Raw genomic sequence first — 16,886 nt, forward strand, 5'->3', positions numbered from 1 at the left:
GAGGTACTCATACTTTAATAAAAAGAAGTCAATAATAAATAAAATTTCGAAGACTAGTTACGAATTGTTTGTCATTTCTCGCATTCTCTTTTCATCCACAATCCACAAAGAAAACAAAAATATATCTGTAAATAGCAGAGCCGCATTAAGGGAGGGATTTAGGGGAGATATAGCCCCGAGCATCCAGGTGGACAAGAGTCTCTACTATGATCAAAATCCCAACTGGCTATCTAAAAAGAATAATGAAAATACAATCATCATAATAAAATAAAACATGGCCAAAAATATGAAACATATTCCCTTAACTTTCCTACTGTACTTTCACAGAAATGTATTAGGTGAAGTCAGCAGAGCCACACATTTTTTCTAGCCCCAGGCCTCCAGATGGGTTAATCCAGCTCTGATAAATAGCTATGTTGATGTGGATCCTCGCAGACTTCTAGCCACAGTCCAAAACGGAATGGTCGAAATTAGTAAGCTTGTAAATTTTTCGAAGATTATTTGTAGGTTTTATCATAGAACATTTTTGTTAGAAACTTAATGAAATATAGAAGTTCTATGTATTTCAATGCATTATTACTGTGACTTCATTTTTGGAGAACATTATTTCGCGTGTAATACGATTCATGAACGAACTCTTACAGCACGATTCATTCATATTCAATCATAAGTCACAGTCGAAGTCGAAACGAAGAAAGAAAGACATTCGATGAGTGTCTGTCGGTATTCGATAGTATGTCTGTAGAAAATTAATGGAAGAATAAATGGATTTGGAGTATGTTATTCTTACATGATCTAAATGGCTGAAGAAGCTAAAATGGGACATAACGAAGGACCTATTCTTCATGTCGTTGTGGTTGGTTTTCATCATAAAAAAGGCTGTCAGGTAAGTTTCTACCCTATACTTGACTAAACGCTTTAAACCGTACTTCACTAGGAGGTCGCATAATACCGTCTGTCAAAACAATGTGTAAGGATAAAGACTTTTAAACGAGGCCGTTTCACTGCATTAGCGATATAAAGTAATAAATGTGTACATATGCGTATATTAAAATAATATTTGGCAGCAACTAATTGAGCACAACCAACATATCAAATCTTCAAAATTTCACACCATGAGAGGGTGAAAATAAGGGTTGCTGTTATTAGCTACAAATACGAAGCTCATTGAAAACATTATTGTCATATTGCTATCAACTGTTCTACTGTCTTCGATTTTCTTCTTTTGTTTTCATCTCTTTGACGTAATTGACTCGGTCATCCCATATAATGAAATCAGTCGTACTCTAAGGTAAGAAGTAACATCAATACATTGTAGTAAATAACTCGACAAAGTTGACCTAGTGCAGTGAGACGTAGGTAGTGCTTGGATGAGGTTTCGGACAATTTGCCACCAGTTCTTTAGATAATATGGCGTACAGTTTAAGAATACGGTTTCTAGAGTTTTTTCATGATGACACTTCGTTGCTGTATCATAAACAAACACACACACTCGAAAAGGGTACTAGTGTAGTTTTGACGCAGACATTTTGGAAGATTTGCAGATAAAGTTCAACACTTTGCATGAAAAGACATGTTTATAAGGAACAGAATTAAATTCAGGCGACAGTAATACAGCTGTATTTTATGTTTACTAGTGTAAAATCATTACAAGTGCTTTACGAGAGAGAAAATAAGGCAATGTGTATGAAAGATGACTCTTAATAGGTGCTATTTTCCACCGGTTGTATATATCTGTATAGCCTAGTGTACAGGAGCTGTATTTTGTGTTTACAGGTGGAATGTTACTAGTATGAAACCATGGCAGGCGATATTGAAACTCGTGTCATTGCCAAAAACCCACTTCTTTACGCTACTCTTGATTACGCGCATAACCTCCATCGCTGACCTGCCTGGTCTCTCGATGCGTTGCCGCGTAGGCCTACCAGTTACTCCCTGCCCTGACTCGGTTAGATAGCATTCGTGCTTTGTGATCTCCTTCCATATTATCCAACTCGCAAAAGAGCTAATTATCCATTTCTTCCCAATAAATTTTCAAAATTTTGCTAGAGACTGACGACCAACTTTGGAACTTTATCCTTATTTCGCCTAATTATAGGATCACCCCAATAAAATGTAGCTGTTTTTTATACTTCGCTTTAGGCTAAGTTTCCGCTAATGGCTCCCCCGTGGTCGGACGAACAAAGATTTTTTAAACGTTATTTTCCTAATTACTTACAGCTTACGTTAATATATGTTACGTGTCAACTGCCGCAGGTAACTACCCCAAAATATAATATTTACGGTAAAATGAAGATAATCAGATGAAATGGGTCAACTTGAAGAGTAACAAAAAAGGTAAAAGTGTCACCATTGTAGGGTCATTAATTAGGGAGAAAAATTGAATTCTGGGCTAGGAGTTCGCATATTGATGCAATACAGTATTAGGTGAACAGAGAATAGAACATAATGTGACTATCTCAAACCCACTGTTTTATTAACTAATATGTGTTGCAGAAATAGAGTTAAATACGAAATGTAAAGCGGAAACTAATAAGAAGAGAGTTTGCATGTGAACCAAATGTGATAAAATGGTGCAAAATTTTGGGTACTATCCCATTTTATGGAACTATAAATTTGTAAAATATACGGAAGAAATATGTTAGGTCTACTTGATTTCACAATGGGATTGTGTGAGTAATCAAGATATATCGGGATCTTGCCCCTTACATGTATAAAAAGATAGAAATGCGAGATGGAAAGTGTGTCCTTTACCACATACTATTCCATAAGAACGACATGATGAAGTAAAGTGCTTTGTAAAAGAGGTGCACGTAGTGTTCATTGAAGTGTTGCAGTGGTGTGCCACACACAAGTCGTGATTGTATGCTATATGCAAAAATAAGTCATATTCTTGTTTTTTCACTATCCTTGTTTATCCATGCACCCACCGTTGCTGACGCGCCTGCTCTCAGTGGACCCACACTTTGGCTACTGCCCAGTTTCTCTCGCTGCTCAGCTGCCCTTACTAGGTTAGGTAGCATACGTGCTTTTTATTGGTTACCTAAAAGAAGTTGGTTTGTATTTAAAGTTGTTTCGTTGTTCATGCACTGCAGTTTTTATGAAATTTGCACACATTGTAATTATACTGTTCAAAAGTCAGTTTACACCCAATAATGTCAAACTTCTCCCTTAAGAAATACTTTCTAAAGCAGTAAAGATGATTTTCCTGTTAAGAGCAATGCATATTTCATGAATATAAATATCCCTTTTGTGTCAGCCTAGTACATTTTCGTATGCGTTTTGTAATTTTTGATGTTCCAGGGACACGTATTTGATAGGGGGATAAAAGTTTATTTACATAATACTGTGTTGCTGGTTGGAAATATGAGAACGTAAACATTTCTTCTTTCCATAATTTCTGAATAGTGTGTAATTTGCAACACAACAGTTGGAAGGTAATAATTTTGCTCAGTAATACTGTACAATACGGACGAAACATATGTAGCGAAGAGCAAAGAAAGATTGAAAATTAGAAATATTTGTGATTAACAGTGCGGAATAAACGACAAAAATGAAAGAGGAGTGATTCTAGGTAAGGTATATTAAAATAAGTAAATATAAATACAACGTTGAAAACATGTTTATGTGAATTTAATCAGGGACAGACATCTCCGTAGAATAGGCATACGGTACTCACAGTTACTCCTGTTTCGTTTCCCTACTTAAGTTGTAATGGAATCGAATATTTTTAATTTTATGATCTCTTTATTCTTTACTTACTTCATATGCATCCATATTGTATTACAGCTCAAAAGTAGTACATTTCAACTGTTTAGTGTTGCAAACTCTTACCATATTCGGAAATAACGAAAATAATCTTTCAATGGAATTACGAACTTATTTCCTTACTTTGTCACTGTGAGGGAGTATATAGCTTGGCAAAAAAAAAAAAAAAAAAAAAAAAAAAAACTACAGTGCATAAAATACGAACTGACTGTAAAAACAAACCAACTTATACTAGATAAATAGAAACTTTAAAAAAGTAGTTACAAATGCCATCTAACTAGGTCAGGACACGAGTGCAATAGGAGGACCTGCATGTGTCTATAGGGAGCAGGCGCGCAAGCGACGATGGCTGTACGCATAAACGGGGATGGTGGGGAAAACATTTCATATGACATGAAAACACATGCCTTGCTTGTGGCACAGTTTTGCTACATTTGTATAGTTACTTTGTAGACTGTCGTCATAGCATTTCACTTCATTCTGTCTTCCTTATGGAGTACTAGTGATAAGGAATGTACTTTCTGATTCGTATTTTAGTCACATTATATGTATGAGAAGTGCGAGCCCGATTTATTTTGATTATTTATGTAGTCTTATTTTGAAATCAATTCTTCTGTAGATTTTACAAACTTGTCCCCTTTAAAAAAGCATAGCTCCGAGTTTCAAGGAGCAATACGTTGTGAGGGACTATCGAGTGTTGCTAGAATCAGTTGGCACCTTTCTTTCCGCTATTGCATCATATACTTGCTAGGTTAGTTACTAAGACACTGGGTTTGAAATACTGACACATTATGCCATATTGTCAATTTTCCTTATATTGCCTCATTTCACACCTTCACCTTCCCCTACATCTTCATGTAACGGACCAGTTCTACCTATCCGCTTACATAGTAATGTATATTGAACTATTTTGTTAATTTTCATTTTTGTTTCAAATTTTAAAATGTCGACTGAATTAAATTTATTTTTTTATTTGTTATACGTCGACTTTATGTTAATCTGTGCCTGTTTGTGTTCATTTATTGTTTGTTTATTATCTTGTATTTATGAATAATGAAATTTATATTTAATCTTAGTTGTTAGTGTCTCTAGTGATACGCTATGATATTCTTATTCTCCATCTAGAATGGTGTAAATTGATTTTCTAGGAGATTTAAATAATCTTTGAAAGTTTTGTAATTAAGATTGAAACAAAATATAGCGTGATATAAATTGTGTCGTCATCGTTAAAAAGGTTAACGTCAAATTATTCTGAGACTAATCTTGTTTAATATTTTGGCTTAAGAATTTTCTTGAAAATGATGTATCTGTAAAACATATTTATCTCGGAATCCTAAAACTGACATTAGCCGTACCAAAACATATGGGATGAATTTGTCTTTTGATGTCATTAAACCAAGTAAGTTTTCATAATACTTATTGCACAAAATGAGAACTGAAGATAGCGTAATCGTCCTATGTTCTTTCTTTAACATTGGATGTAAGTAAATGTAATAAGTTACATTAAGTTTATTGGGCATATAGAACGTTTAGCCTGCAATTATGATTAATAAGTGATATTGGTATTTGACTGTTAAAGTACAGGTGTATGTATGTGTATGTTCTCCGATATCTGTTATAAATATTTTAAAGATATTGATTATCAGAGAAGTCTACGTATTATTAATTAATGGTATATTGAGTTACTAATGCGACGATTAATGGAAGTAGATATTTCACCGTGCATTTATGAAGTTTCGTCAAATGACCAATGTGCAAGTAAGTGTCAATAATTGCAGAGCTGAGATAATGTGGTTTGCAACTCGAGATAAGATATGTATTTGAAATTCATCATTAATTGCATTAATTTCCAAGTCTCATTGAATATTTTAAGACTGCTATGTATCTACAACTTACTTCAGATAAATGGGCTATGAAGCTGCTATTTACATTTGGAGATTTAAGATGTTCTTTTATTTGTATTTATACAACTTATCTATTTGTACAGTATACATCTGATTTATAGACTACATCCGATTATCCACTTCTTTCCGAGGGTCACACCATCGTAGTTTCGACTTGCAATCTTGATACAGTCTTAAATTTAAAGGAATTTCGTTTTCGCAAAAGTAGAACAGGACAGAACAATCAATTAGTTACTGGCCTTGACTTTATATTGAAACTCGTCCACGTGAGGAAGAGGAGGGTGTACAACAAAATGGCGACCGTGAACAGGATTTATCAGGTTGCTTTAAGAAGAACTTTCTGATTGAGAAACTACGGTGGGAGTTCCAACTAATTCGCTATTGTACCAATGTTTACTTAGAATTCCGGGGGTGTCTTATGAAGATAGAAAAGACGTTGAGACGTAATAGACTTTCTAGTGCTAATATGCAGGACAGTGAGTACGTGTGATCTTTCATCCTTTCATTTTCATTGTTCTAAAGATTCAAGTAAAATATCACTATTTCAGTATTCAAATAAGTATTTCAGTATTACTACTCATGTACATAACAAATAAAACAATACAAACTTCATGAAAATATCACTCACAATATTATAACATCTTCCTCCGGCAAACACAAAGGGTAAAACTACGTGCTCTCAATATCACAGTTATTATCAGTGTATGGAAGAGGCTGAAAGCTGAAGTTGATCTGTGAACTGGTTTCAAAATTACTGACACAGAAGTTCTCAAAATTTACCATAAATTGCGTAAGTGACATTGAGGCTGACCTAAAGAACGTAGAACGCTGTCATTTTAAAGCTTACGAAAATAGCTATCAAATTGTATATATCAGGATAGATTTTTTTTTAAAATGTTTTTTCCGAAGAAATCAAAACTAATTTTCTCAAATATAAATAATTTTCTAAAATATAAATAAATATTGTTAATTATTTTATGGTGAAATTCAAATGTTTATTATATTTTTCCATATGTGATGTAGATTACCTTTATTTAAGTTGAGTTTAGGTTCTTTAATCCTAGGGCTGCCAACTCTAGAAAATAATAATAATAAAAGAAAGGGCACCCCCTCAAATTCCTATGATGTAGGTCTAAGTGTGAAGTATCTCTGTTCGAACCCATCCATGGGAAGGAAATCGGAAGGAATCATGAACGAAAGTCCATTATCACCCTGTATTCTACATAAATCCTTTTCTAAGGATTTATTGTGCCACTTACATTGTGCTATAGATGAGAAACATTGTGCTGGTAGATACTTACATTGTGCTATAAATGAGAAACATTGTGCTATAAATGAGAAACTGAAATCGGCATTGATCATTTTATTGTATTTACCAGTAACTGCCACTTAAAAATTATCCAAACAGATGAGCAAAAGTATAGTCCTATATTTGACTATTTTCTATTTGGAAAATGAAATTTATTCTTTAAACGTATACTTCAGCTACAGGAAATTGCTTTAAGAAGTCCTCTTTCACTTTCAATAAATGTATGAAGTTTCTTTCAAGTAAATTTCAAATTTTCCTGATACGGTTCCTGTCATCCCTTTAAAATTACCTAGACAGATAAACAAAAATATTAATCGTTGATAGATGGTAAAAGGTGACAGTTTTGGATTTACAGAATGAAAGTTCTTTATAAATCTATACTTCGAACTAGATAAAATCTAGAAAAAAAAAAGGTCACTTTTAAAGGGGCTGGTAAGAAGTTTGTACCGGTCACCGGCTTTAATCAAAATAACAACAAAATTTCCGGCCAGGGCGATGAAAAAACCGGTCATGTGGCAACCCTGTTTAATCCTGATGAAAAACTACTCAAAAACATGTGTTTTTGTATTGTTGGAACATACGTGTAAAACCGTGATGCGTTCTATGTTATGTCCTGTATGCTACAGATGTTTCAAGAGAGTAGGAGTGGCAGGCTCTTCTTCCTTAGCGTCCTTGACACGCTCTTTAACACTGGTTGTAATGATCCTCTTTGTCATATCAAAATAGGATTCATTACACACGCACAAAATATCGAGATTCCTGAAGAAGCCAATTCATCCTTGATATAAATTTTGTATGTTGATAAGAAACTTGGTACCAGATTTTACTGAGAAGTTCATTGCAAAGGTATTGCCTATTTCTTTAACTATTCAGAAATGCATGGCAGAGGGGTAAGAAAACAACTTTTTTTTGTCAACTTTTCTGTTATTGTTTGTTTTTTTGTAATATGACAACGTGATAATTACATATACAACATTATTAATATTACAAGAACAAGAACATATATATTTTTCTTATGAAGAACTTCAATTTATGCGATTCTAAACTCCACGTTTGGAAGTGGAAACTCTTGTAACAAATGATTTCATACTGATTCCAAAATCAAAATATTGGGATACATTTATAACAGTCCAAATATTGTTTTATAACGTTTAAAAAATCAACATTTCTTTTTAGAAAATTAAACTCAAAATTTAAATTTTTTCGAAAAAAAATGTAACACTATCAGAAAACTGTTTTCATAAGCTTTAAAGTGGTACTTTAACTAACGTCCTAGATCCTTCAGATCAGAAGCTGTAAATGCTAATCGAACAAATATTACGCATTTTTTGGTAAACTTTGAGAACTTAGGAACAAGGTTGGCTGGTTTAAACCTTTGTTTAATCCATTTTTTTTTAACTGACTGGTTTAAACCAAAAAAACGAAAAATGTTTGTGAAAGTGTAAGTGTTCATAAACACACATTTGTGAGTTATCATGTTTCACTCCCGTATATTATTCGTATTATATTCAGACCTAAATTCCCCATTCATTACTCAAAGAGATTATACTACAAAAAGAATTTTTGCTTTTTATTATGAGTTTATAAATGTTTGTTTTGAGATTTTTTTTATAGTTTGTTATTATTGTTATGCAATTGAAATCAAAGAAATTCTAAATATTGTTTCCTTTTAATAATGTTTACTATTGATAAAATACATTGAAATACCGTACTTTCCTTAAGGGGGGTCATACAAACCCCAAGAGAGGCATTTATTGACATCAGAAGTGTCTTTTGTAACTATTTATGTATAAATGGGTCAGAGCCAAAGTGGACTCAAATAATTCGTATCTTTATTAAATTTTCTTACTGATATGCAAATTAAGTCGTTATATTTCTTTAACTTGGACTGATAAAAGTCGTAGTGAACTCACTTGGACTAAATTAGTTCTTCTGTACTCTGCAGTATTTGGAAATTGTCCATATGTGATTCTGTATAATGGTTTCACTTGTGCAACTGTATATCTTTTTTTCTTTCTGCAATGACTCTTAACAATTATATTAACAAGTATGTAAAGATTAGTACAATGTATTTTTATCAGGAGTCCTTTGTGAGTGAGTCGGCAGACGTATCGCATTTGTGGCCAATTAGTCCCTGTTTCGAGTTCAAATGGAGGACAATTTCTCTTGGACGTAAGCCGAGAAGCGGTTCGGATTCCACTTTAAGCTTATTTGACCGCTTCCAGCATAACCCGGTTGGTTGCATAATAACACCAAGGCGAAACAAACTTGTTTCTGTCCATATGTGGTATAAATACATGGAACAAATTATTTAAACCAAAAAACCCGTTTTTTTTTTTTTTTTTTTTGTTTTTTCAATAAAAACCATGTTTTTTGGCAAACCCTGCTTAGGAACCTGTGATTTCGAAACCAGATCCCATATCAACCTGAAATATCAGGGTTTATCATTTTCCAGTGGTACAAAATTTCATCAAAGTTTGGGAAGGTAAGGTAGAATTTGTTTCAAAATTCTGTTGATTTGACATGTCCCGAAGTGTGTAGTAACTGGATGTTAAAACATTTTCGTTGGAATGAGGGAGATAATACAGATCTATGAATAAACACCAAAACTAGCAGTTATATTGAATTGTGTATTAACTAAGCACCGAACATTCCTCAAGAAAGCAGAAGTAGGTGAAATAGCAGAAATTGATGACAAAGTAAGAGAAGACTTAAAGTTCAATTTACAAATTATTTATATAAATAAGGAATTTAACAGCTGAGGTAGTAATAATATTTCTTATATTCATAATCAGTTTGTTTTATCGTATATAGCCTAACTACAGTGCGTAAAGTAGCTTAGACATTGAGAGAGGGCCCCCTCTACTTCTGAACAAGTATACTAAGTTGAAATTACATTTTTATTCTATTCATTTAAAAAGATTTAACTACATCGAATTGTATTTAAAGTAGAAGTCACCATGTAGTTTAAATATTGAGGAGGGCAAGTCCTTCCGACCCTTCACACAGAATAAATAACAATAACATTAATATCATAGTAATTTTTAAACTATGTTTAACAGCTTGAAAATGACAACGCAACACACCGATTACCGAACTACTTTCGTGTGGATTCGCTGAAGTATGCCAAGAAAGAAACTAGACCTGAAATCCATCCGTAAAGAGGAGGCCCAGTGGTAGAGCGCCCACCTTTGATGCGTCGAGTCCATGGTTCGATTCCATCTCGGGCCAATTGGGCTTTGTGGGGGACAAACACTGCGCGTATAGATTTCTTCGAGGTTCTCCAATTTCGTACATTACCATCATCACTGTCTCCCTCAATGTTGGACGTTGAACTGAAAGAAGAAAAATCATCCATAGTGAATATTATTTGTTAGTAAAGTAATTGATTCTTCCTTTATTTCTCAGTTCTTTGAATTAAAATCATATGTGTCTTAATGAAAATTTTAATATATGTGATTTCAACCATAAATTATTTTCAGGTGGAGTACTCCTTTCCGCCCCTGATTGAGGGAGCACCATATGAATCGAATGAATGTCCAACAGCCTGGAAATATTTGCCAACTCTCGCTCTCCCGGATGGATCCCATAATTTTGAAGAAGATACAGTATATTTTCACTTACCTAGCCTCAAGGATCCAAAGCAAACAGTATTCGGAATATCCTGCTTTAGACAGATTCCAGTAGAGGTAAGATATTGTATCGAAGCTCAGTTATAAATCGGTTTACTCAGTAGTGCGAAGGGTTTCTCGTTCGACACTTAGCCATGTGAACGTTCTTTCGTGGAACAAAATATGTTCGAAGGGGTTCGGTTCTTTTATTTCTTCTTCTTGTATGTAGTTCACTAGTTGTTTTATCACCTTACTCTTGCATTTATCATTACTCTGTTTTAGCCCTGAAGCACGTAAGTGTGGGACATTAAACTGAAGATTTGACATCCTGTATGAACTTTATTCGAGTGCAGCAGTTGCATTTAATATGGACTTTATACAGAGAGGAAAAAAGATCATTCTGGTTGTCTGGTTGCTGACGTTCCTATTAAACATCGAGTAATCAGTTATTCTTTTTATTTTTAAAAGTGAACTATAATTTGTTAGGGTATTTATTTTATAAACCATTCTCTCTCTCTCTCCCTTTATATATATATATATATATATATATATATATATATATATATATATATATATATATAACCCTTAAGTGTTTAAATTGAATCTTCACGTGATAGTTTTCTCCGTTGTGACAAACAAAACTTAAAGACACTCCTGAATCCTATAACTCAAATTATCACGCTTTTAACCCATATGTGACCTTATCTTTTCTGTTTTGTATTTTGATTTAATTTGGAAAATATATGGTTTTCGACTAATTTAATGTCTTTTTTGGCTGATCTCCCATTGGCTAATTAAGATACTGGGTCGAAAACGACCCAGATGGCAAATATATATGCTTTAGCAATAACAAAATACGTAAGTAAGTCGTTTTCGATCTGGGGGCTTAAATCGATTAATTCACTCGAAAATTGCTGCGAATTATAAAAGTATTTTCTTGCACATGTCTGTGAATTATAATTTACTCAATGATAGTATTGACGCGTTCTAAATATAATTATTAAAGAGACTGATGGAATACGTACCGAAAGCTGTAGGTCTTACATCTATCATCAAAGGCGCATGGAGAAATGCATTTTCGTATATTGAATTTCCAAAATTTAAACCATATATAAAAAATTACATTCACCTTTTATATTGCTGATTGAGATATTACACCCTCCATTCCAAAAGAAACCGAACTTTTGAAAACAAATAGTACCACTAGTGCCATCTGTTGTAATATTTTACCGGTAGATGGCGTAGTCCCTCATTGACAACTGGTATAAATGTCATGACATTTGGATGCACGGCAACAAAGTTATTGCGTTTCAACTGTCAGTGTGTTGTGTACATCGGTCGGAAAATGAGTTTCAAACAATGAGCTGCAATTAAGTTTTGTGTTAAACGGTAAAACTTTTAGTGAAACGCACCAAATGCTACAAAATGCATATGGTGATGAGTGTCTATCCCGTACGCAAGTTTACGAGTGGTTCAGGCGATTCAAATCGGGTAGAGAGACGCTGGATGATGACGAAAGATCAGGCCGTCCCAGAACCGGATTATCGGAAGAAAACATCGAAAAAGTGCGTGAATTCATCAAACATAACAAAAAATCGTCGGTGAAAGTTATTGAAATGGAATTAGGCATTCCTCAAACAACCGCATACCGCATTTTGACCGAAGTTTTGGGCCTTAAGAAGGTTAATTCGCGGTTTGTACCACACAAACTCACCGAAGACCAAAAAGTTGATCGAATTGCGCATTGCAAAGACATCGTTAAAAGTGCTCGGCAGGATCGAAACTTCTTGAAATCGATTGTAACTGGTGACGAGACGTGGTGTTTTGAATATGAGCCCGAAACAAAGCGGCAAAGTGCTGAATGGAGAGCGCCAGATGAAGGAACACCCAAAAAAAGTCGCTTGGTGAAGTCAAAAGTTAAGGTGATGCTGATTTGTTTTTACGATTCAAAAGGAATTATCCACAAAGAATTTGTTCAGCCCGGCCAGACAGTCACTGGAGAGTTTTACTTGGGCGTCATGAAGCGTTTGCTGGCAAGAATTCGTCGTATTCGGCCCGAATATCGCGAAATCGGCAGTTGGACTCTTTTGGACGATAATGCACCATCACATCGTTCGCGACTTGTAACTAAATTTTTGGTCAAAAATCACATTATTCGGTTGCATCATCCGCCCTATTCACCAGATCTCGCTCCGTGCGATTTCTATCTGTTCCCGAAACTGCATTTGGCGATGAAAGGAAAGTGGCACGCATCGATTGATGCCATTGAGAAGGCGACGACCGCCGTCCTAAAGACCATTCCAATAAAGGACATGGAGAAGTCGTTTGACAACTTGTTGGAGCGTGCAAATATGTGTATCGATGCAGAAGGGGAATACATTGATTAATAAAAATGATTTGTTCCAAAATGTACATTGCTTTTTTGTTTTTTTAAAACGTTCGGTTTCTTTTGGAATGGAGGGTGTATTTACATTATATACATTATTTATGAAATAATATCACAGCGTTATAATTGGCTACATTACAAATACACTGTAGTCTTCAATATTTTTTTTTTTAATTTTTTTTTCTTTCAAAGCAAACTTACAAAGCTCCCAAATTATTAGTGTATACAGAAGAATCGTTGAATATACAGTTGTTTCATAAAGATATCGCCATGACTTTTTGTACATAAACAATCAGTTTGTGAAGCGGTTTTGTTTCAGTGTTAGGGCCCTTGCACCAAAAGTACAAAATGTGTTTATATTGATCTTCATGTAAGTGACTTAACCTTAGCCTAGTAATAAAGGCCGCATAATAAGTTGTTGAGGCCATACAGAAAAACTCGTACAGAAGCAAGGAAATTCATTTTTTCACTTATCTGTTTACGAATTTAAAAGAACTATAATTTCGTGGGAACACGAAACCCACCATTATGGGTGTATAACAACCGAATATACGTACCTGGTAGGAAATCTGGAAATGTATCTACGAGTACCTTTTTTATTATTAATGTTCAAGAATAATCAGAGTAAAATGGTGGCTTGATATTAAACTTCTTAGTTAGCTTCTTCACCAATTCTAATATTTTATTAGAATATTAAATTCCTAATATTGTAAGTTATGCCCTAATATCTTTATATATATATATATATATTAGAAAATACAAAATACACAGACGTGAGAACACAAAACCTGTAAAGGAAAGAAACTGATAAGAGAAACGAAAGATTAATAAAATGGTTTTTGGTTTCTGTTTTCACCTTTTGTTTTACGTATTTCTTCTTCTATGTGATTTCTACTTTCAAGAAAGTTTGAGAATTCCTCCTTTTTTGCAATAAGAAAATCGAACCACAATATTTCCTATTAAGGTAAATCCATATCAAGTGATCCAATGCATGTTACCTCAACAATTTTTTAAAGAAATCTGATATTTGATGTGCAGTTACCTTATCATGTCTAGTTCAAAACCATTATTTTAAGTTCAGTGACTTGAGGTTTCGAGTGGTAGCCATATTTGTTTTCGAAGGTGTGCCATTTGGTGATGTTGTTAAAGGGTTACCGAATCTGAAGTATCTCAGCCCCTAGTTGTTCTATCGATATGGAACAACAACCAAAATGATCAGCAAATTGTAAGCTACAAGACTATGTATTAGCCATTATCGTCCATGAAGTATAGCAGGATGAAAAGTAGATTTGAAGATTATAGTATTCTAAAGTACAGAGTTCTAAATTACAGTATTTTCCTGTGCGGCATCTACGTTTTAATCGTACACCGTATAAGCAGCAGTATTAGAGTATGCATGTAAGAGTAATTATTGTACAATTTTTAATCCTATCAGTGATGAAAATGCAAGGAAAAAAGTCAAACGTAAGGGAATTCGTATAGATCTGGTATCATTTTTCGGATTGTAGTCGGTATAGGTTTTTGTAACCAGAAGTGTACAAAGATATGTCTACTGGTGTTTATGTAATGTGTACCCTATAGCTTTAGTCAGTAGAAATTACCAGAAAAGTCTGCTCGCTGAATTAGAGCGTGTCACCGTCAGGTGGGAAAATTGGGTTTATAGCTATGTCCGTCAGTCAAAAGATCAAGATTTTTGTTTTAAGTTATATTGTTGAGAGTTATAGTTTGTATGATGAGTCATGTTGTTTAACCAACTATAGCTAGATTAACTCCAGTATTTCTGTATATATATATATATATATATATATATATATATATATATATATATATATATATATATATATATATATATATATGTGTGTGTGTGTGTGTGTGTAAAATACTAAAATACAATGCGTCTTTTTAATCCAGTAATTGATGTATAACTGAATACGAATATCTAGAACTTTTGCCCGCTGCGCCTAATGTAGATTTCGCACAGATTGTAAACATTTTATCCATCTGTGCATACATATACATATTTACTATATATGATTAATTTGTTATATTTGTTACATTTATTTAGTTGAAATAATGTCAGTGAGTATAATGCCTTTAAGGTACAAATGAATTTACGTAAACTAAGAAGCAATGATGATTATTTCTCTTTTTTTCCCCCACAGAAATTGACTAACAGGACGGCCGATATAACTCGTGGAACTGTTCAGAAATCGGTATGTGTACTAAGTACTCTTCCATTGTATGGTCACATACAAGTGAAGATGGCGCTGATCACGCATGCATATTTTCAAGAGGGTGATTTCAGCAAAGTGTCCCTTCTGCAAGATACTTATCATAATCTTAATAGCTGCGTGACGCAGGACATGCTGGATTCCTCTCAGTTATTTGTAGGTGAGTATACAACAAATACTAATATCTGTTTTCGTATGCACGAAATAGTATCTATCAAGAACGTACTTCAGCATTCCGTAGTTCTTTGAAGACTACCAAGATTTCTACACTATTTGTTTATCTTCTAATAGGCTAGGAAAGATAGTAGAAAAATATATTTGTGTAGCGAAAGCAGATTATGGGTCAAAATTAAAAACGAATTGAAAATTCACGTGGCATGTGCTGGGACCTCACGTACCAGAAGTGAAATCTCTACCAATGAAACATAGCTCTCCGTCAAGGAGTTAACAAGATCACGGAGAGAGGGGCCAACCATGAACATTGTGCTGGTAATTAAAAGTGGAGTTTCTGTAGAAAAGGACAATAATACAACGTTACCGCCTTCTAACACGTGTTCGGAAGTGTTCGTCAACCGACATGGAAGAAGCACAGCGGAATACTTACAACGTGGCACCAGGCCAACACGTGTTCCTCCAAATGTCAGTTTGTTTCTTATTTTGATCCGAGTATAGTTTTCTACACGTAGTTACTCTACATGGAAGTTAGAGGTAAGATTACTTATTATTATCATTATTAAAGTGGTGGCACATCTACTATGTGTTGAAAGTTATACTATATGATTGTCTTAGTAATAGATAGTTATTTGTAAATTATGGCATTCATATATATATATATAAAAAAAGTGTAGATTGCATATTGTAAAAGCCTGTCCCATATAGGTTGTAGGTAGAGCGTTAAAAAAAAGTGTGTCCGGAATCGACTCCTACTACCGGCTTTTATTATAAAATTCCACTATAAACAGTATTTTACAAAAATACTATAAAGATAATTTCTCTAAGTTTGCAAGGTTAGATATAGGTAGTCTTTGGCCGCAAGGTCGCAGACAGGATCTCCACAGAGCCTCGTAGCAGGCTAAGTGACTGAGATTAGGATTCCCGACAGAGTCCCGTTGCAGACTAGAGACCTGGGGTTAGATTACTCCTAATGTTCCCTTGCAAACAGTAGGAGGGGCACCAGAGAACTAGTACAGGTTCGCTGTCGTCCATCAAATTTATAGGAGTCCTCGGACGGCGGTGGCGCTGCTGTTCCGTTGTGGTATGCTTCGTGGGAGGAGCCAGAAGTCCGTCGTCTGTAGGCGATAGTAGATATTCATCTGGTGTGTAGAATCATCTTGTAAAACCATGTGGTGGTGTTTGTAAACATAAGCATGAAGTTGTTTGTATACAACACCACGTGGGACATTACAATATAGTAACGTTTCTCAAACTGTGGTTCTCTTTGAATGAACTTTAGTCCAAATAAAATAGGTAAAATAAAATCCAAATGAACTGGCTATCACACATTATTATCGAGAATCTCAAACGGGTCACATTACATAAATAATAGATTAGACAATTTAATAAACTAGAAGCTATAGAAACTGTAATACTTGTATAGATGTATGAGGGTATTTCTGTTAACACGACAGAAGTTTTCGGTATGACGCCAAAACTTTTGTCGCTACTGGTAATAAGGCG

At 34.3% G+C, this 16,886-nt stretch overlaps 1 protein-coding gene across 2 annotated transcripts in view; it reads left to right on the forward strand.

Annotated features, from left to right (window-relative positions):
* Positions 1-676: 676 nt before the first annotated feature.
* The window catches only part of LOC145672132 (late secretory pathway protein AVL9 homolog), a 73,977-nt gene continuing 57,767 nt past the window's right edge, over positions 677-16,886 (forward strand). For both annotated transcript variants that reach the window (XM_081741432.1, XM_081741433.1), the window contains exons 1-3: positions 677-886; positions 10,464-10,670; positions 15,141-15,369. In XM_081741432.1, coding sequence (XP_081597558.1) covers positions 800-886; positions 10,464-10,670; positions 15,141-15,369 — 523 coding nt within the window. In that variant the 5' untranslated portion in view covers positions 677-799. The remainder of the gene's footprint in view (positions 887-10,463; positions 10,671-15,140; positions 15,370-16,886) is intronic.

The sequence above is a fragment of the Thermobia domestica genome, chromosome 15, assembly GCF_964235325.1.
Source record: "Thermobia domestica chromosome 15, izTheDome1.hap1.1, whole genome shotgun sequence".
In the NCBI taxonomy this organism is placed as follows: Eukaryota; Metazoa; Arthropoda; class Insecta; order Zygentoma; family Lepismatidae; genus Thermobia; species Thermobia domestica.